Genomic DNA, 22500 nt, shown 5'->3' with positions numbered 1-22500 from the left:
GAGAGAGAGAGAGAGACACGCACACACAGACACACACATACTCATACACAAAGAGAAAGAGAGAGAGAGAGAGAGAGAGAACCGTTTGCAAGGATAGGTAGGTAAGTCGGGGCTTAGCCCGGTGACACAGTGAGCAGAAGCAAGCCATGGAGCTTACTGCCGGCTCCGAGTTGTTATAATGGGATCCGGCTAAACGCAAGCCGATTTTAACTCTTCGCCGTGGTACTCGGCCAAGTTCAAGGCCATTGTCTTCGCCCGTGCTCGAAAGTGAACGGACGAAATGGACAGACTTGTCGTCTTCCCACTTTAGGGAATTCAAAGATGGGTCTAAGCCACATCTTGGGTTCGAGCCTATTGGATAGATCGCAACACCTGTTGAACTTATCTTTTCATGATCTAACCGACCTAACCGTTTATATGACATATAAAAATTTTCAATATTGACCAATTACCAATTAAATATTTTTCATCTTTAGAATATAAGAAATAATTGATCCTTGATCGTTCATCTCTTTGAGAAAATAGAAATGATGGATGATTTTATCAATGAGGGTCGTCTAGCTTTGATCGATATCTTCGTTTCTTTTTATTCAAAGAATATGATAAAGAAAGGATTTTATATCCTTTTCCTATTTTTCCTTCTTCTCTTTCTCCTCCTCCTCCTCCTACTACTACTACTATACTACTATTCCTACTCTTTCTATAATGCAAAAGAGGGTCATCAAAGGATTCGACGGTACTTGCCGATTTGTTATACCTCGTTAATTTGATGAGTTAGAAAGGACGTTGAGATTAATCCGTCAAAAGGTAGACAGGTAGTAGTAGTAGTAGTAGTAGTAGTAATAGTAATAGTGGTAGTAGTAGTAGTAGTAGTAGTACGCGATCCGTCCAATTAGCCGAACGTGCTTGGACTCTCCTCTCGTTTTCAGCTGCGTGGGGATCCTTTGTTGCGATGTTTAGACCGTTTAGATGGTTGTATACATATATACATACATACGTATATATATATATATATATATATATATATATATATATATATATATATATTTGCTTTTGCTATGTTCCATACGATTCACTCTTAAGCGTACCTACCTACCCCCTACCTACCACAGCATCCGGTACACCTGTGATCCTTTAATGAGCCGTTATGAAAGCCACTGGCAAAGCTCATGATAAAACTTTCCCTAAATCTTGTCTTATCGACTTGGATCATATCTTATGGAGGATAATCTTCCTCTCTCTATGTCTCTCTCTCTTCCTCTCTCTATCTCTCTTTCTCTCTCTTTATTTTTATCTATCTATCTATTTATCTCTTTTATTTATTCTAATGATTTATTGTATTATCATTTGTTGTATATATATTATCTTCTTTTTTGATTGATACGTTTACATTGTTAAATTCGTTGGTAAAATAAGCATGAATATAGAGATACGTGATAAATTTTCTATCGCCGAGACCTGACCACCGACTTGTAATTAATATCACGCACGATGTCGCATACGATCGATAAACTCGGGTGAGTATGGTAAAATAATGGAGAATCCGGTGGTTGCGTTGTAACGTTAGTTAATACCCAGATGCATTAGCAGAATTGCAGCCGGAGGCTACATGCTCTCTTGCTAACACATCAATGTGATTAATAGTGAACGGTATTACGAATCACTGTAGAATTCTTGTGCAAGTATCGAAACGTATATTATTGTTGTTGTTGTTGTTGTTGTTGTTATTATTATCATTATCATCATCATCATCATCATCATTATTATTATTCTGTCTTTATCTTTATTTTTTTTGAATTTTTTATTCAAAGATTGGATAATCATCAAAGTTACCTGAAAAATGTTTCGTCCTGTGGTCTTTTTATTTTTTTTATTTTTCTTTTCTTTTTTGTTAATTTTCCTTTTTATCTTCAATTTATTTTTTTTTTTCCTTTTTCTATTTTTTTTTCTTTTTTTTTCTTTTTTTCTGTTTTTCTATTTTAATGAAATCTTTGTACTTACCATAAGTCGGATCAAAATATTGATGAAAAAATATCGAAAAAAGGAACAAAGAAGACAAAGTCTTTAATGACACTCGAAGAAAATGATTTGTTATTAATAATATCCATTTTGTTTTATCTTTTTTTTCTTTTTTATTCTGATGTATGAAGATTCTTTCACTTCTCACACGATAAAACGATCATATATGTATATCTTACAATGTAATTACGTACTAAATATATGTACATTGGCATAGCTGTGATGATATTTTTATTACTATTATTATTATTATTATTATTATTATTATTATTATTATTATTATTATTATTATTATTATTAATATTAATATTAATTATAATTATTATTATTATTATTATTACTATTATTATTAATAATATTAATATTAATATGATTTTTTTCCGTATCTTTATCATTACTAACTATTGTTATTATTATTATTATTAATAGTATTATTATTATTATTATTATTATTATTATTATTATTATTATTATTATTATTATTATTATAACTATTCTTATAAATCAGCTTAAATCCTATATGCTCACAATATTGATTACAGAATTTCTGTTCGCTTGTCGCTTCTTATAATTCCTTTCCTTTTTTTTTTTTATTTTTTCTTTTTCTTTTTTTCTTTTTATGCTTTTTAACTTTATCGTTAATATTAAACGATAACTTTTTTTCTTATTCTATTTTTTTTTTAACTAAATCCTTAAATCGTTATATAATGTAATGTTTGACAACAAATATACATTTGGGGGTTGTATTCACGATAAAATACACTCACGATATTTATTCTTAATAAACGATCAAATTCAGCTGATGAAACTCCTAATTTTTCTATAAAGAGCTTTTTTAATAACTGCATTTTCTTCTTCATATTATTTTTATATATTATTTTCTTTTTTTTTTTCTTTTTTTCATTCTAGATCAGAGGACAGACAATTCTAAAGTTTCGTAGACCGAAAACGATAAGAATACAACGACGACGAATTTATTAATGATATATTAATCAACGCTCATGCACACACGCGCGCGCGCGCGCCCACATATACACACACACATATGCAAACACGCACGCACTTATGCAGGTCAACAAACTCATAGAACGATCTTTATTTTCTTTTATTATTATTTTTTTGTTTTTTTTTTTTATTAATTTTCTTCTCTTTCTCTTTTATTTTAGCTCGACTTTTCTTTTGCTCTTATACAATGTTTCCGTCACTTTAATCTTAATATCGCATCTGAGATGATAATCAGTTCACCGTACTACAAGTTCCCGCTTCTACAATCTCTTTTCATTGGCTCATCACAAATTATCTTTCGTTGTCGAATAGATCAGAGAAATACTTTGATATGAATAATCATTAATACAAATATTAATTGCAATAATGAACGGACGCGTATCCAACCATAATATATCCATAAGATAATGATGGCAGTGAGGATTGATCGTTTACGCGAGGAACCCTGAAAAATGTATACACAATATATTTTCATACGTGTACATAAGTACATACATACGTCATACCAAGTCAGTTACTTCAAGTTGTGAAAGCATGAATATTTTTTCTTTTTTCTTTTCTGTTACTATCAAATCTTAAGATCTTAATAAAACTTTTATCTGACATCGATATATATATATATATATATATATATATATATTTTTCTTTTTTCATATTACGAATGTTACAAAGACATTTATCCGATTGGTATTGAATTCATTATCTTCAGTTTAGAAACGTTATTTCTAATATCAGTAAAACAAATTTCAAATATCATAAATGTGTTACTTATTTTATATGCTTGGAACAAGCATTTAAATGCGGTTTGTTTTTTTTTCTAAATTGATAAATAAATTAAATCAAATGAAAGTTGAAAAAGAAAGAATGGGAAAAGTTTTTTTTAACTTTCAAATAAGAAATGCATGAAGTTTTTTTTCTTCTTTGTTCGGTAAATCGAGTATGTCGCGAGTTCTAAATCTTATTTTTTTCCAGCTTATCACGTTTGATATATTAACTACTGATAAAGATTAGTTTTTTCTTTTTGAGACAAAATCTAAAAGAAGGAATTGTCAAAATGTAACAGTTAAAAGGTTAACTATTAAAAAAACTTCTCTTACATCATTCATTTTCAAATTAAAACATATATATATATATATATATATATATATATATATATATATATATATATATATATTAATATATACATATATATGTCTTCTATAACAAAATATAAAATTTGAATCCAATATATTCAATATAATAAGATTATCGTCATAGATAATTTAAATATTTATTATGGATCATAAGTCTATAATTGATAAAATAAAAAGAAAAGAAAACAGTAGGTCACTATAATATGTTGAAATCTGTGCATCGATAAAATTTATTAGAGTTATGTTTATGATAATTAAATATGTTTATTGTAATTTATTGCAATAATAAGGATTTCATTCGTTTAAAAAAATATTCATGCTTTGTTAATTTAATTTCAAATCATATATTTATATGGCTCGCTTGGTAATAAGTATAAAATAAATGACTACTATTTGTTATGCAACAAGTATTAAATCGGTAAATTATGCGATGATTAATTCTGTCAATACATTTTGATTAAATTCTTTAAAATAGATAATTATCTCAGTGTTCACCCTGTTAAAAACGGACGTGATCATTTTATTATTTCCGACGGAAGATAATCATGCATAATTTTACGTTGTTTTGAAACGAACGAAAAAAAAAAGAAGAAATTTAAGAGAAAAAATCGATTGTGCTTTGTTTGCTTTTTTCTTTTCTTTTTTTCTATTTCTAACTCTGTCACTTTGCATTTTATTGGATATCACTTATCTCGAAATATTCGTCTTTTTCTATTTAATATTATCTCTTCAACTTTGATAACTCGAAAATTATAATAATTAAATATCCCTTTATCATTCATTCATTTACTCACGCTCACACTTTCTCTTATTTACATTTTTAATGAAAAAATTATAGAAGAAAATGTATTCCGTGAGTTTCCAAAGAAAAAGAAGCTATATGAAATGTATACGAATCTTAAATCAAAATCTTCGCTAAGTATTTATAAGAAATCAAAATAATAGTCGTGCAATGAAAATTTCGAAGTAGAGAAGATGACGACAATGCGTCGAGTTACGTGACAAGTAAAAAAAAAAAAAAAAAAAAAAAAAAAAAGAAAAGAGAAAAAGAAAATTGTTCGAAGCCTCTGAACTATGCTTTGATATCGATCAGTAAGAGAAGCCGTTTCACGTAAGCTTCTGTAAAACAATGTTGCTCGCTCTTAAATGTTAGTGGGGCGGTGGATGGGTGGTGAGGAAGTGGGAAGGGTGGGAGGGGTGAGTGGCGTGGTTTAAGTAACGATTTCCAAATAATGATGAAGATTACGTTTATTAACGAAGCAAGAATAATCGCGAGAAAAAAATGAATAAAATCAATTAATGGAATTCCCTTTTTTGTTTACGACGATTTAAAAAAAAATCGACGAAAAAAAACAGAATCTCTCTTGGGTTCTGTTGAAAAAGCACAGAAAAATAAAAAAGAAAAGGAAAAGAATAAAAAAAAGTAGAAGAAGAATAAACAAAGGAATCCATCGTGGACCGAAATTAATTATCGTCAGAAGAATCGAGACTACCGTTTATTTCGTGACAATTAGGAGCATTATTGATACGCCAATGATAAGATGATGCCGAAGATGATACCGTCGTCGATGAATTAGGAACGCTCCCGATAGCCTCTTGTTGTCCACGATGAAATATTCCTGAGGTCCTGGTGTTGCGCTATACCATCGCCTGATATTTTTGATCGGGCAAAATGTACCCATCGTTATCAGCAGTAGTATTCGTCATCTCGTTACTGCTACTTGGATTGAGATGATGGGTAGTAAGATGTGACATCGAAGACGTTAATGCCATGTTATGATGATATTGGGGATGGTGATAGTTCCCCTGCGGACTGTGATGCATGTGGGATATTTGGGTCTGATAATAATCGCCGCTGGTGTATGGATTCTGGTAGGCATTGTAAGTCTGCCCTGCATAACACTGACTCGGATTCACAGATCCGGGTGATGCAGAGCTCCACGTGAAACCGTATTCACCGTGGTGAATCTGGTTCATTGGCGGAGGATACGAGGATGGGGGTAGCTGACTCGATCCAGGTGTGAGCGGGGGTGATGGTGTCGTAAGAGCACTATTGGCACCACTTCCACCGGTCGGAGTTACACCAAGCCGTGGATAAGACGAACTGGCCGATAACAACGGCGAGTTCGTACTTGGTGCCTCCTTTCCACGTGGTGGGGAGACCGGTGATGAACGTCGACTTGGTTGCGTCGACGAGCTGGTCGTAGCGGCCATTTTCCCACTCTGGTTTCCATTTGTTTGAGATTGGCTCGCTCTCGGTGAACCCTTAGACGGTGAGTTTTGTTGTTGCTGTTGTTGCTGTTGTTGTTGCTGTTGTAATTGTTGTCTACATTTCGCTCGACGATTTTTGAACCACACCTGGAATATAGTAAAAAAAAAAATACCTTTTTTTTTAAGAGCTCGAAAGAAAGGACATCCAAGAAGATCTAAAGGATTTTCTATTTGAAAAGGAATCTTCCTTCATATGGAGTTGATAGAGATTCCGTATTAAGAAAAGAAGGTGGAAACGTAGGAGGACATCGAACTACGTTGAGGGTAAACTGAACGGGGAGTTAATCGACGCAATGGGAAAGTAATCGCGGGCGGACGGGCGTAACATTTCATTAAATCGCAACAATAACAGGGATTCAAGAAGGGACCACTCTCCGTTGTTCTCTCTCTCTCTCTCTCTCTCTCTCTCTCTCTCTCTCTCTCTCTTTCTTATACTCACACTAGCGTAGGAGCATCCCCTGGGATCTTTCGTCGTTTGCCGGCACGCATGCGCGAATCAAAGCTTGAATCGTACGAGCAAAGGGTGTTTTCAACCCCCGTGGCGAGATCGAATGGTTCTGTATATGTATACCTACCTATCTTGTGAATGTACGCTCTCACAACATGTATATATGTGCGTATGTATGTACGTACCTATATATGCATGTATGTATATATATGTATATGTGCGTGTGTGTATGCATGTGTGTGTGTACGTGATATATCTCTGTTACAACAACAAACAAACTGAATACGTATACATGTATATGTGCATCTACGTGTATGTCCTCGAAAAAGTGTACTCACGTCAACCAGGAATGATCGTCGAAATAGGGGTTGAGTAGTGAGATACAGAGAGAGAGAGAGAGAGGAGGGAGGTAAGTGGGACAAAAAGCATCCCCTAGCACGCCGCAAACTCTGTCTATTTCTCTCCTTTTCTATCGCGTCTCGGCGTGGTCTGTTCTCTAATCCTAATACACAATGTGGCTAGGGGTGCGATCCTATGAATCTATGCCCGTACCTTTAAAACCAGGACCCGTCGTTATTGTTGTTATTATCGGCACAGTACTGTAACAGTTGTTCTACTACGTACACTAGATATATGGGATTTTAAGCAAGAATGCAGTTCAATGAAACAGATCGATTTGAGTACTTCTACCGATTGTTGTAATGACGATGATAGAAAAACAAAAAACAAAAAAGAAAAAGAAGAAGAGGAGGAAGAAGTAGAAGAAATAGAGAAAAGGAATTCGAAAAATAGCACAAATTATTCCAAGTTTCTTTTCTTCTTTTCTGAATAAATAAGTCGATGAGTTTGGGACTGTCAAACTTAAGAAAAAAATGATCACGTCGTTCAAAGTGAAAAGAGTCAAAGGGTCGAAAAAGGGGATACAAAGAGAGAGAGAAAGAGAGAGAGAGAGAGAGAAAGAGAGACAGACAGACAGACAGAGAGAAAGGCATTATCGGTCTATGTTTGCACAACGACACCCCCTTCCAAAGTGTAGCTACCCCAACAAGCAACGGAACGAGCAACGGTGGCATCCGAAGAGCCTGGAGCGACGATCACACCGCACAACACAGCATCGCTTGTCTATCTCTTCGTATACGCGCATATGTACGTGTATGTGTGTGTATATATATATATATATATATATATATATATATATATGCGTATATGTATGTGTGTTATGTACTCTCCGTGTGTGCTCGCGTATCAACGCCTAGGTGCAAATTGCACTACCATCTGGTTTATATTTAACGCGAGGAAAACCAACCAAACGACCGATCCCGTACGATACACACACGGGGGTCAAGCGACGGGGAGAGATAGTGAACGCTGAGGGAGCGAGTGGGAAGAGGGAGGACGGGGGCAAGGTACAGGAAGGTGGTGGGTGCAAAGGGGGAGACGCAGCTGCGTTGACACTTCTGTTATGACAAATATATTTTCTTATTTGTACTATTAATAACTACAAACGGATTGAATTCGCCTACACGAATTATTTGTGTGATGGATAGCTTTTTTATCTATTTACTTTTCTTTCCTTTTTTTTTTTATATTCTATTCTGTCCTATTCTTCTTTCTAACGTCTTTTCACGTCTTCACGATATATAATAATAAAAACTTTTTCTTTCTTTTATATCATTGACATTCGTAATACGCACCTTGTGCTATTTCGTATCACTGACATTCGTAAAATTGTGCTTTATTAATTTTGGGGAAAAGTTAGGAATTGAATTAGAAAATAATATCGAAGAAGAGTGACGTTGTTACTGCAGCTGCGAAGTTCTCCGATCTTTTTCCCATTTCTATTCGTCGTTAGAGGAACATAGAAATGAATAAAAAAAAGAGAAAGAAAGAGAGAGAGAGAGGAAGAGAGAGAAAGAGAGAGAAAGAGAGAGAAAGAGAGAGAAAGAGAGAGAGAGAGAGAGAGAGAGAGAGAGAGAGAAAGAGAGAAGGAAAGAAAGAGAAAGAAAGGGAAAGAGAATCAAAGGTCGAGGAAGAGGGGTTATAATCTAGGAACAAATCAAACTATACTTCGCACATCGTATACTTTTCTATGTTCCCTATATACTTATATATATCAGTAGTAGTAGCGATTCCAGGCTGCATCAAAAAACCCCTCCCCCACTGAGATTGAGAGAATTTTCGAGAAAGACCCCTCCCATACATCGATATTATTGGTACACGCCTAGAGAAGGTGATCGTACTGTCTACGTTTCGTGTGTGCCTATACGCCAACAAATTCTCCCTCCCTCTCTTTCTCTTTTTCTTTTTCTCTTTCTCTCTCTCTCTCTCTCTCTCTCTCTCTCTCTCTCTCTCTCTCTCTCTCTCTCTCTCTCTCTCTCTCTCTCTCTCTCTCTCTCTATACGTAGAACCGCGTGTGTTTCACGTACATATGTACAATACGTACGAGTTCTCCCTTTTCGATCGGGAGCCCTCCATTCACGGAGGCTTAACTTCGCGTCGCGTGGAAACTAGCCCACCCGAATTTCCACACTGCTTTTGTGTCCTATCTATCTCCTGTCCCGACGATATGGCGGTGACGAAAAACGTATTCTCTTTATTTAGTTTGTCTCCGGTCTTTAATCGAAGAGAGAAATCTTTGCTTGTTTTTTTTCATTTTTCTTTTTTTTTTCTTCTTTCTTTTGAACAATAATTTTATCATTATTAATAATTTTCATTGAATTTCATCGAACGATTTGCCCATTTAAAAAATATATTTACGAATTATAATACATTTGGTTATATATATATATATATATATATATATATATATATATATCGATACACGGATAATGGTTTGTTAATGAATATAACAAAGATAGTTATCGCGTTTTTTGTTAATATATTTGTTATTATCAATCGTTATCCGATTTATTCATCCATTCTTTCTTTTGTAATTCGATGAAAATTATGTTCAAATGAATGAGAAGAAAAAAAGAAAAAACAGAAAAATCGATCAACAAATAGTCCAAGATTAGGATTTATATTGGATAATTCTCGTATTGTTTCATATACGATTATTGAATACAACCTTTAAGAACATGGCAAGATTTAAGATTTGATTTGTTTTCGAATAAATTCTTACGTAGAAGATAGATATACGTTGATTTTGAGTCGACTAAACAAACAAATATATCACGATAACGACTGGGCAAATATATCAATGGAGACACGTGTATTCGTTTATGGCGGTAAATTTTAAATTCCTTTTACGATTCCGATTGGAAAGTCGATCTGTTAGGACACCGATTGTCAAATGGAGATGCTATATATATATACAAGGACCGCAATAAAACCGTCAACGAGCTCGTCGGGATAGCTGTCAATGTGTAGTAATGCCTTGCTCTACTTTAGGACAATGCTGAAATGGAAAAGAGAACGTGGGACGCGACACCACATTGTGTAAATACCTTAAATCTCGTCTGTGCTTGCCGGAGCACGCAGTGTTCTTCTCTTCTTCTTTCTTTCTCTTATAGACATCCTCTCCCTCAAGTTTCGATTACTTCATCTCTCTCTCTCTCTGTCTTTTTCTTTTTCTCTCTCTCTCACTCTCTTTCTCTTTTTTTTTCACTTTCATGATGCATCTACGTATTATATATTCTGATCACTACGATTTCTTACATCTATTCTGAAGGTACGCTTTAACACGATATAATTGTTCGAACGATTATATTATGTGTGCGAAAGAAAAAAAAAAAAATTCGCGATAAAAACATTGTTAGGAATTAATTTTTCTTTTGTTTTTTTTCTTTTCTCTTCTTCCTTTAAAGGAAAGAAACTGTCAGAATATTTATACGCGATAATGTCTTTATACTATCGTACAGAGGTTTATACGTTGAAACCAATATGAAGTCGTTCGATAAAAAAATAACATTGAACAATTTTACCTGTACTCTCGACTCCGGTAGATTGATCTTAAGCGCAACTTCCTCGCGCATAAATATGTCTGGATATCTTGTTTTTGTGAAGAGCCCTTCCAATACGTCAAGTTGGGCCCTAGTGAAGGTTGTCCTTTCACGACGTTGTTTGCGTTGGTTCATTCCTGAAATAGAAAAAAATGAAAAAAGAAGAATAAGTAAATAAATAAATCGGATAAAATCAATCGTAATTATCACAATAAAATCGACGATCGGATTTTTGTTTTACAATATCACAGGAAGTCTTGACTATTTCATAATCAACATGACGGTTAGAGGATATATAATTTTCGAGGAATGAAGAATCGAAACGAATTTCATGGATAAGAAATAATGTTGAAAGAAAAGAGAAACGATTCGACGCGTCGTTGGACGCCACTCTGTAGTAGACAGAGAAAGACAGAAAGACAGAGACAAAAAAAAAAAGAAAGAGAGAGAGAGAAAGAGAAAGAGAAAAAGAGAGAGAGAGAGAGAGAAAGAGAGAGAGAAAGAGAGAGAGAAAGAGAGAGAGAAAGAGAGAGAGAAAGAGAGAGAGAAAGAGAGAGAGAAAGAGAGAGAGAAAGAGAGAGAGAAAGAGAGAGAGAAAGAGAGATGAAGGAAAAGGGGACGACATCAGTGGGGTGTGAGAGCGTTGCGAGGCCGCGATAGCGTAATTTTGAACAGCATCCTCCCCCCAAGCCTCCGCTCTCTGCTCTTCTCTCTTCTCTACGCTATACCTTCCTTGTGCCATCGAGCCTCGCTTGGCTCGTTTCGGGACCCACGTAATCCGCTTATGAGGGGGGTCATAGGGGAGTGGAGAAGAGTGGAGAAGAGTGGAGAGGAGAAAGAGGGGTTCTAGGGTGGTGGAACGTCGGCTACGAGGGGGTACACCCCCTGCCTCTTGCCACGGTACACACGGCCATCAGGAGAGAAAGAGAGAGAGAGAGAGAGAGAGAGAGAGAAAGAGAGAGAGGACCGAAGTCGCGAGGCATTTCTGTCTTTATCTATCTGTCTATCTATCTTTTTCTCTCTTTCTCTTTCTCTTTCTCTTTCTCTTCTCCAGCTGCCTCGACGATGACGACGAGGACTAGGGAGAACAGCATCCATGGACAACAACATGGACGCCGCAGTCAAGGAGTAAAAAATAGAAAAAAATAATAAAAAAAGAAGACAATAAAGTTCTGATGTCGTCGAGTTTGATCGTAAAGTCCAGTTGAGTTTTATCTGGTAGAACTTCAAAAAAGTGAATACACACGTGCATACAAATAAACTCTCTCTCTTTCTCTCTCTCTTTCTCTCTTTTCTTAATTCATACGTATTACTTTCCTCAATTTCTTCAAGTAGAAAATTTATGATGCTTATTTTTTAAAAAGTAATAATTTTTCATAAAACGAACGATCTTATCTCGATTGAAATGAATAAAATTAACATTATTGTTAAACATTATCGTTAATGTTATTTTATCTTCTGTATTATTGTATTATGTTTTTATCTTTGTCAATATTCGTAGTATTATTACCTTTCGTATGCGAAACGACATTACTTTACGATTCTTAAATGCGAACATCTATAATTGATATTATGAATGTTAATTATATAATAAGGATTTGACTCGATGTTAAATGAAATAACGTTATAATAATAATAATAAAAAAAAAAAAAGAAAAGAAAAAAGAAACATTTATCGATATATATTTATTGATCGAACGATTAAAACGAAAATAAATTTAATTTAATGTTTCACGAAATTCAACGATTGAAATTGTACATTTATTACAAATAAAGAAATGCTCAATTAATAAATAAACGTTAATTTATCGATTATTAATAATAATAACATTGATTAAATGATGAAAGCATTATATATATATATATATATATATATATATATATATATATATATATAAACTAAAAAAGGGAGCGGTCCTCGTAAAACTATTATTCGTTTCGTTCAATATCCTGTAAAAAAAATCTGTAGGTTGAATGTGTTACGTATTGGTACTTTTGACCGATGATGAGAAAAAAGAAAGAGAGAGAGAGAGAGAGAGAGAGAGAGAGAGAGAGAAAGGAAAAGGATGACGATGCCTACGTGGTAGTATCGGCTAACGAACTGGTCGAGTGGGCCTACCATTTGGTTACCGAACGAGATCTAACGAGTAGATTGCGTCGGTCACAATGTACAAATTCCACGGGTGCTTGGCTACCGTCGTTGCTCGTCACGAACGCGACACGCCTGTGATCGTTGGATCTATGATATCTATCTTTCTTCTTGCCTGCAGCAAGATCCACCATAGTCGGAGAAAGAGGGGTGGAGCAACGAGAAAACAACATAAAAGAAAAAGAGAAAGAGAGAGAGAGAGAGAGAGAGAGAGAGAGAGAGAGATGAACACGAAGGAAAAGAGGATGCTTGATTGTCAAGTGGGCGTTGGCTGCTACCATTGACGATGGTCTTTGCCATGTTACCGAGTTTGACTCCCTTTTGCAAATGACTTCTCTTTTTTTATACTCGTTCGAAACAATAGAATTCTGATTAAGTTCTTTCATTATTAAAAAATAGTAGTAACGATTTAGAACCTCCTTAATTTTACACGAATTCGTACCGAATTTTTATCGCGTCGACCTTAATCTCGGATCATTTTGGAATGTTAAAAGAAAAAGAGAGAGAAAGAGAATATGTAAAGGGATTCGCTTCACTTAGATATAAACGTTATAAATCGAATTGACGTCGATAAAGGACTCCCGTAGACGATTTCGTTAGAAAGAGATAGCTTGCTAAGCAACCCTAAATATCTCGGCAAACACCCGCTGCGTCCAGGAGTATGATTCGATTTATTATCGTCCCAGTGCGAGTGAGAATCTACCAACGTTGGTTGAGGGGGTTGGTATAAGGGTTGCTTTGGCTCATTGGGCCCACAACGAGATCAGTCGCGACCCTAATAGCAAATTCGTTTTCTGTTTATTGGATTCTTCTCTCCCTTCGTTGACTGTCGACGTCCTTCTCCTCCTCTTTCTCCTTCTTCTCTTTCTCCTCCTCCTCCTCTTCCTTCACTTCTACCACCTCCTCTTATTCCATCTTTACCATCTACCACTACCACCATCTTCGTCATCTTCATCCTCCTTGTCTCGTATTTCGTGGCACCCGAAGTGGGATGAAAGTCAATGGACCGCCAAGCGAAATTTCACGCTGATTTCTCGCGATAGCTAGGTATATCCTCTTTCGATGCAAATTATAAAACGATGTAAAAGTTTGCCTTCGTCTTTTCGAGGGTGCCAAGGCTATCGGTTTTCTATGATGGATTACGTAATCGCTAGATCGACGAAGAAAAAAGGGGGAAAAAAGAAAAGATAGAAAGAGGCAAAGATAGATAGATAGATAGATAGATAGATAGATAGATAGATAGATAGATAGATAGATAGATAGATAAATAGATAGATAAATAGATAGATAGATAGAGAGAGAGAGAGAGAGTGTTTTGATGAACACTTGCGATGACTCTTTTGGTCGTCTCTTGGTATTCATGGAAGCTGAGATGCGAAGAAAAGTGAGAAGGCAACGCGAGGAGAGAATCGAAAATTAATTAAAAGCTAAAACGCGAATGGGTTCCCAAGAGGAATAAGAGAGGAAAAAAAGGATGAAGGAGATAGAGACAGAGAGACAGAGAAAGAGAGAGAGAGAGAGAGAGTAATAGTAGTAGTAGCGAAGAGATGGATTATTCAGGGTACCGTGGGATGACAGCACGTGGCTTGACAGGAGGGAATGAGAAAGAGAGAGAGATAGATAGAGAGAGAGAAAGAGAAAAAGAGAGAGAGGGAAGCTTCCTAAAAGGCCATCAGCTATGAAAACATTTGGCCGACTTTACGTTTACGTCCTGACCGGCACGGAATTGTAACTAAAAGGGAATCGATCGGGACACTCATCAACACCTGTAACATTTTATTTTCTATCATAGTGACTTCCATAAAATTGTAGGAATGACAAAATTTACTGCTCAACGATGCCTAATTATTCTCCATTTAATTTGCGTACCGTGACAAGAAGAAAAAGAACCATTCACGTTATTATTATTATTATTATTATTATTATTATTATTATTATTTATTATTTATTATTTATTATTTATTATTTATTATTTATTATTTATTATTTATTATTTCTCTCCTTTTCTTTATGCTTCTTTCTCGAACTAACTTTGAATGAAAATATTCTACCTTTGATATCTGATCTATTTACGTTATGTACTTATACAAATGGATAATTAACGTGGTATTATATGTATATAATTAAAAAATAATATTTTTCAGTAAAACTGTTTTCCATTGATGACGAATCGAATGAATTGTAACATAAGATGATTCTAAGAGAAATATACTGTTTTATTCATATAACAATGGTGTCCCTTATAAATACGAGAAGGTTTTTAATAACGGTAAAAGAATATCTAAATGATCGTAAAAAAATTAACTTGGAAAAGTAGGAACGCGCGTGTGGCCTTCGTCTCTGGACGTCCTTACTCGATATAATCTAACTCGGAGAAGCATAAGTAAGTAATAGAATACCAACACACATCCGGGACAAGCGGATATAATCGGATAAGTTTCGCATTACGCGTGTCCTCCGTGAAAAGTGTCCTTTTCCAAGCAAACGTAGCATATGTATGTATGTATGTACGTACGTATATATATATATATATATATATATATATATATATATATATGTATATACATATGTATGTATATATTTATATATGTATTGAACTAGTGTTAAAATGAAGGTTTCAATCAAAATTTCTGATAATCAATTGCGTTGTGTTTTTTATTTTCTGAATAAGAAATAGAAAAGTGAACGTTATGAGTAAAAGAGAGAGACAGCGAGAGAGAGAGAGAGAGAGAGAGAGGGAGAGAGAGAGGAAGAGAGAGAGGGAGAGAGAGAGGAGGAAGAGAGAGAGGAAGAGAGAGAGAGAAGAGGAAGAGAGAGAGAAGAAGAAGAAGATGAAGAAGACAACTGGAACGAACGAAAAGTCTCTTCCTTTTGAGGGACGAGTGTCAATGTCGCTATACGTGACATTTCACTCAGTCTCGAGTGTTTATCCTGCAATTAGGATCCCGGATTTGTATTTGGATTCTCTCCGCCCTCCCCCACCCCATCATACCACACACACCATATACTCCACTATACCCCTCATTCCCCATTCAATCTTTTCTTTCTTTCTATCTATCTCTCATTCTCCTCGAACGACTCGCAAGTCCACCTACTCAATTTGCCGGTGACACGCGCCGTCGGCGAGAAGAGACCTCTTATACATACCTAACATTCTCTTCGCACTCTCCCTCTCTCTCTCTTTCTCTCTCTCGCTCTCTCTTTCTCGTCGAGTTTTGTGGCCACTTCGAAAGGACGACGTGCGCACGTGCTGATGCCACGTGCCACACCTCCCCCTACCCTTCCTCCTCCCCCACCCGCTTACTCCACCACCCTCGCCATCCCTCGTCGCTTCTCCTTCTAAACCTGACGCCTAATTGAGCGATCGAAATACTACTACCGATTTGACGAGCAAATCTTTTGACTATTCTTTTCTCCTCCATCTCAACCACCTCTATCTCCTCCTTCTCTTACTCCCGTCGAACTGATTTCATTTACAAAGGACGATCTAGATGTTTCTAATATTCTCATGTTTTTCCTTCTTTTTTCCTTTTTCTCTTCTTTGTTTTTTTTTTGTTTTATTTCTGTGCGACTTCGATAAAGTGGCTGTTATCCAATCTACGTGATATCGAAATTAGAAATTTTAAAGAGTCATGGAGAACGGAGCGGGGGAAGCGAGCGTTAGGAGAGACGACGTTAAAAGGATGGACAATTTCTCTGTGACAACAAATAGTTGTATCGTCCAATGGAAAAGGACAAAAGAGAAAGTGAGAAAGAAAAAGAAAGAGATGGGGGAAGAGAGAGAAAGAGAGACAGAAAGAGACAGAGGAGATAGAGAAATAGACATGTGACAAAATTCTCACGTAACACCCACTAAACTACCCTCTCCTCGTTTTCTCGATTTCGACTTCTAAAGTGTTCTTTCCTCTTCGTCATCCCCACCACACCCATCCACCACTACCCTTACCCCCTTGAACTAACTTTCAACAATAAGAATTAATTCATAATGAATCGACGTGTTCGAATAATGAGTTCGATTATTTGCAAGAATATTGAATATCTTTATAAATTTGAATGTCTTTGTAAATGCGATTAACTGCGTTTAGTTGGCCCTCGCCTTACCCCTAACCATCTAACAACCTCAAAAAAAAAGAAGAAAATTGACAAAATTTAGAATTACGAATTCCTTCGAACATTTTCTCTTTTCTTCTTTCTTTTTCTCTTTCTTTTTTTTTGTTTTCCCCAAGATCCTCGATAATCTCAAATAACACTGTCAACGTGATTTCTGAGTGATTTCTAGCTCGTTAGTCTAACGTTTCAATATTCGACGCGCCCTTCTCTTACGTTCCCGCGCCCTCCCCTTTTTTACATGCCTCGAGGCTATCGTCGCCGTTCTTCCTAAAGTGAACGCAGGGTTCACGACCCTTATATACGCGATTGCATAATAAAATAAACATTGATACTCGACGCCTACCCCAGCCCTATAAACACACACGCACACACATATATATATATATATATATATATATATATATATCTTTTCTCCCGGCACAAAACATGAAATGGCCTTCTCACGAGCACGCGTCGATAGTTGATGAACATCGAACTCTATTTGTCGTTCCACGCTTCTTATTTGAAAAAAAAAACGCGTACTGTGTAAGAAAGAGAAAGAAAGATAAAAAGGAAAAAAAATATGGTACGACAAATTACCTCATAGGAACCGATATAAAAAGAAGCGTCGTTGTACGAACGAAATTTTTGAGATCATAAAAAAAAAAAAAACAAAAAGGAAAAAAAAATTAGCGGACATTAAAGAAGATTGAAATTGTAATTAAAAAATGAAGGACATTGAAAACGAATGATATCGTAGTTAAAAAAATGGCCGCCAGAGTATGTTCATAACGATAAAAACCAACTGACTTGTGGTAGCGCCAGTTATCATCTCTCTCTTTATCTTTCTCTCTCTTTATCTTTCTCTCTCTGTCTTCACTTTTCTTTTATTCTCTCTTTTTCTCTCTTCTTTACTTTTCTTCCTACGTAGACACAAATACGTGAACTATCTAGCTTCTTTCTCTCTCTCTCTCTCTCTCTCTCTCTCTCTCTCTCTCTCTTTCTCTCTCTCTTTCTCTCTTTCTTTCTCTCTTTCTCGCGCGCGCACGTCTCTGTCGTTCGTCGGCTTTTCGTGTAGCGGATACGCCTACACCGGATAGGCGGCTGGACGTAGGTACGTAGGGACCTAACGGACAGATCCGTGATTCCATGGAAACCCACCTATCTGCGTTGGTTGGACCTATACTGCCTGCTGCCACCCTGATAAGCGGCTTACTCTCATGGTTCTCTCCGCTCTTCTTCGTTCGAGCGTACTCACTCTCCTTTCTCTCTCTCTCTGTCTCTCTCCTTTCTCTCTCTCTCTTTCCCTCTCTCCCACCCTCTCCCTGTCCCTAGGACCCTTTCAAGCCACCAGAGAGAGAGAGAGAGAGAGAGAGAGAGAGAGAGAGAGAGAGAGGAGAGAGAAAGAGAGAATAAGAGAATGAGATCGACTACGACGACGTTGCCGCTTTCCACAGAATCGAGCCGCAAGAACGATGAGAAACGGAAAACGGACGTGGAAATGCTCTCTTTTCCTTTTTCATCTCTTTCTAACCTCTTCGATCATTCATATATTTTCTTTTAGTTTTAATAAAACTTCGAGAATATTAATATGTTCGATAAATTATTAGCAATGAAACAATATGAAAATCTAGAAAATTGTCTCGAAAATAATCATTTTTCTTTGTAGCAATGAAGATACCGAAAAAGAAAGAGGGATAGATAGAGAAAGAAAAAAAGAAAGAGAGAGAGAGAGAGAGAGAGAGAGAGAGAAAGATAGGGAAATGTGTCCTCGAAAAGGATCAGTATAGTCATAACGACGAAAGACCGAGTGTCTATAGTTAAGAAGCCATGAGTTTACCGCGAAGACTCTGGTGTAAGGCTTCAGTCGATGCATCGATTTGCATGACAATCAATAATGGGCTCTTCTATGGCGAACAAAGGGAATTTCTCATATAGGCAGAGAAGAACTCAGAACATTTCACCAGTGAATATTATCGTATTAGCCTTTGGATGTTTTGATCTTTCGGATTGCAAAACGGTAGACGATGATACTAATAAAAAGAGTTAATATCGAAAGGAAAGCTGGCATGAAGAGATCGGACTTAATGTCGAGTGATTTGTGTCTTTCAGCTTTAGGGTGGACCATTGCACGACGGTCCACCGATAGCGGACCGCGGGACTCGACGATTGGATTTACAATGCGACACTTTGATTATTATTCACGTCGAAATCGGAATACGTACGATAAAATCAAATGTGCCTAAACAAACATATGTATTAATAGGTGAACGTTAAAATTTATCTTGGCAAAAAGAAAAGAAAGAAAAAAGGCGAAGGAATGGGAAAAAAAAAGATTTAATTTAATAAACCTGTTCGTGTCCGGTAGTGCCACCTTACGGTACATTTTTGAATTTATTAAACTTAGAAAGATATGGATACCAACTTTTTCCTTTTCTCTGTCTCTCTTTTTCTCTGTCTTTCTTTTTCTCTCTCTCTCTTTTTCTTTCTTTCTATTTTTCAACCAGATCAACCAGTTTGATTATATTATTATGAAACAAAAAATATATATATATACATAAATAAAAGATATATATATATATATATATATATATATATATATATATTAGGGGGACCGAAAAGTAATGTCGCTTTCTTAAATTAAATTCAAATGAATAAATTTTTAACAATTTTTAACAATTTTTAACAATCAAATATCGACATGCGCAGAAACGACATTACTTTCTGGTCCCCCTAATATATATAAAGACAGCTAAAGAATGTTAAAAGCTTTCTTACCTTGTGGAAATGCTGCTAATCCATGTTCCAACGGATGAGGATGAGGATGTCCGTGTGTAGCAAGAGCAAACGGGGATGGTAGTCCTGGATGTGGTGCACCAGGGTGCGGATGAGTATGTGCATGTGGATGCGTTCCAACTCCCATTGCCGGATGACTGTGGGGGTGGTACTGAGGACTTCCGGTCGGGGCACAAGTGGCACCCGCCGCCTTCAGATACCCCGCCATGTATCCCGCGAGGCAAGCCAGCTCACCCGCCACAGCTGCGTCGTAATCGCTCCTCCTTATTTCGTGATTGATACTCACTTTCGGCTCCCACCCACCTCCACTATCACTGCTACGATCGCTAATATTTTCTTCTCTTCTTTCGTTAATTACGCTCTTCTCGTGACGATGAAAATCGTCTTTATTATTATTATATATTTCCGTGCAATCGAACTCTGGTGCTAATTTTTTAGTACGTACCACTGACTCGCCGTAACTCGTCGCTTTGTAATACCAGGTCTCGTTCACCTGCAAATATTACAGAAATTATAGCAATTTATGCTAATTTATTTATCTTTTTCTTATTTCTTTTAGTTTTTTTTTTTTTTTTTAATGTAATATTAGAGAAGTTAGATAGCCAATAAATATCCGCAGCAAATTTCCTCGGTAGAGACAGGTGAGATATATCGGTAGTAAAGTTTCCTTAAAAAGAAAAACAAGGAAAAAATAAATAATAGATATTAAAAAATATACGATTAAAGGTATGACACGTACCGGATTATATGTGGGTCGAAAGCGTTCAGAATCTCTCGACTTTGATTAAGTGAAAATCTGACCTTAATGATAAGTCTTTCAATGATGAGAAGCAAATATCACAGCATAGTATATCGAAACGGATATCCGACGGATGATTGCCAAGCACAGATTCTTTAATCAGTTAAAAACAACTTCGTCGACTCTCAACGATGAGTAAATAACTACGAATATCCACTGTTGTTTACAACACTCGGTTAACGTTTAACTTCTAATGTTAGATATTTACAAGATAGTAGAGAAATGACTACTTCTGGTACAAGTTATTTCCTAAGGAATAAACGTAAAAGACGAATATTTTTAGTTACGACTGAAGAATATTATAGGAAATGTTTAAGAAGTTTCTTCTAAGTTGATTTAATGTAAGACAAAATCACAAGAACTGTTATACGTCTATTCGTTCTGAAAGACTCGGTTAAACTGCCATGTACCGCTGTAGCAACATCTTTGTGTACAGTTTTTCAGGCCCAACGTCAGTCCCTTCCTAAAAACGGGGGTGGGGATTTCGAAGTGGTATTGAGGAGAGAGAAAGAAAGAAAGAAAGAGAGAGAGAAGTGGGCAGGTATGTACAAATGGCCCACCCGTTTTTGGGGACCCTCGTTTCCGACCAGGGTTTGAAATGTCCCTTATTCTTGGAAGGAGAATGCTATTAAAAAGCATGCGAATTTCCTAATATTGACAAACATTATGCCGAATCTTATTGATAAGAAAAAAATAATCTTTATCGCTTTATTACAAATACTAATAGACACTTACAATATGAAGATTTATTGTATATCAAGAAAAAAATCATACACGATAAGATTTACAAAGATTTCCTTCCGATTCACGATAATTCGAATATATCATATGAAATAAAACGAAATGTATTAGGGATGCTTTAAACGTAATCAAAATTAGAAATTATATTTATTATTGATGATTGGATCGTTAACATGTATTATATGAAGATAATGAACGAAGGAAGATCCTATCGTCTGAATTGTGATCGTTAATTTTAATTATCCTAATCATTCTCATCATTGTCATTATAAAAAATATCTAAATATAATGCAATAATAAAATCCAAATTATTTATATTATCGATCCTAATTATTTGAACATAATTTAAATCAATTTTATTTCTATATCAGAAAATATAATAAGATTTAAGAATCAGAATTGAATATGTGTGAATGAAATACGGTATTTTAAGAATCAGATGATCACAAAAGTTTATGGTCGAAAAGAATTTCTATTCAATGGTGTGTTAGCACTGTTTAAGTCGATTACTTTTTCGTTGCATCAGCCAACGTCGTAAAGAAGGGTACCACTCAATGATCCTCTAGTGGATCAAAGGAGGGTGAGAGAGGAGTAGTCGCGTGCTAAACCGGAAGAGAGAAAGAGAGAGAAAAAGAGAGAGAGAGAGAAGGGAAAAGAAGTAGCAGGAGGCATGCTAAAAAGCCGACTTATCCGTGAAACTTAACTTCCCGTTAGACGCTAAACGGTTAAACAAACTCGGGGAGATAGAGGGAAAGGGAGAAAGAAAGATGGACGTAAAAAGACGTTTTTATCCGGATCGCGGATAAAGGACCGAACGAAGTATGCAAGACAACAGAGAAAGAGAGAGAGAGAGAGAGAGAGAGAGAGAGAGAGAGAGAGAAAAAGAGAAATATAGGATGAGATGCACGTAGGTAGGTATGTTTACACGGGAGCATTATGGTGGATAATGTTTGTTATAGGCGTCTATGTTCTATGCGCTTATTCTCTCTCTCTCTCTCTCTCTCTCTCTCTCTCTCTCTCTTTCTTTCTCTATCTATCTATCTATCTATCTATCTATCCATCTATCTATCTCTCACTCTTTACAGTCAGGAGAGCCGAGGCTATCCGAC

At 35.9% G+C, this 22500-nt stretch overlaps 1 protein-coding gene and 1 long non-coding RNA gene across 3 annotated transcripts in view; one reads left to right on the top strand and one right to left on the bottom strand.

Moving 5' to 3' along the window:
* Positions 1-4106, top strand: part of LOC124427859 — a 41531-nt gene extending 37425 nt beyond the window's left edge. Inside the window, exon 3 of the long non-coding RNA XR_006943034.1 lies at positions 2929-4106. This is a non-coding gene — a long non-coding RNA (uncharacterized LOC124427859). The remainder of the gene's footprint in view (positions 1-2928) is intronic.
* A 1281-nt stretch (positions 4107-5387) lies between these two features.
* LOC124427858 (homeobox protein OTX2-like) overlaps positions 5388-22500 on the bottom strand; it is a 54425-nt gene continuing 37312 nt past the window's right edge. Inside the window, exons 2-5 of one of the 2 annotated variants that reach the window (XM_046971234.1) lie at positions 20297-20344; positions 19834-20212; positions 10800-10954; positions 5388-6515 (exon numbers count right to left, since the gene is read on the bottom strand). In XM_046971234.1, coding sequence (XP_046827190.1) covers positions 5796-6515; positions 10800-10954; positions 19834-20059 — 1101 coding nt within the window. In that variant the 5' untranslated portion in view covers positions 20060-20212; positions 20297-20344 and the 3' untranslated portion in view covers positions 5388-5795. Of the gene's footprint in view, positions 6516-10799; positions 10955-19833; positions 20236-20296; positions 20345-22500 lie in introns of those variants that run through there. The other variant, XM_046971235.1, reaches the window with a different exon arrangement.

Source organism: Vespa crabro, chromosome 11 (genome assembly GCF_910589235.1).
Source record: "Vespa crabro chromosome 11, iyVesCrab1.2, whole genome shotgun sequence".
NCBI lineage: Eukaryota > Metazoa > Arthropoda > Insecta > Hymenoptera > Vespidae > Vespa > Vespa crabro.
The sequence above is the reverse complement of the archived record's forward strand: the minus strand, read 5'-3'. Positions and strand labels throughout refer to the sequence as shown.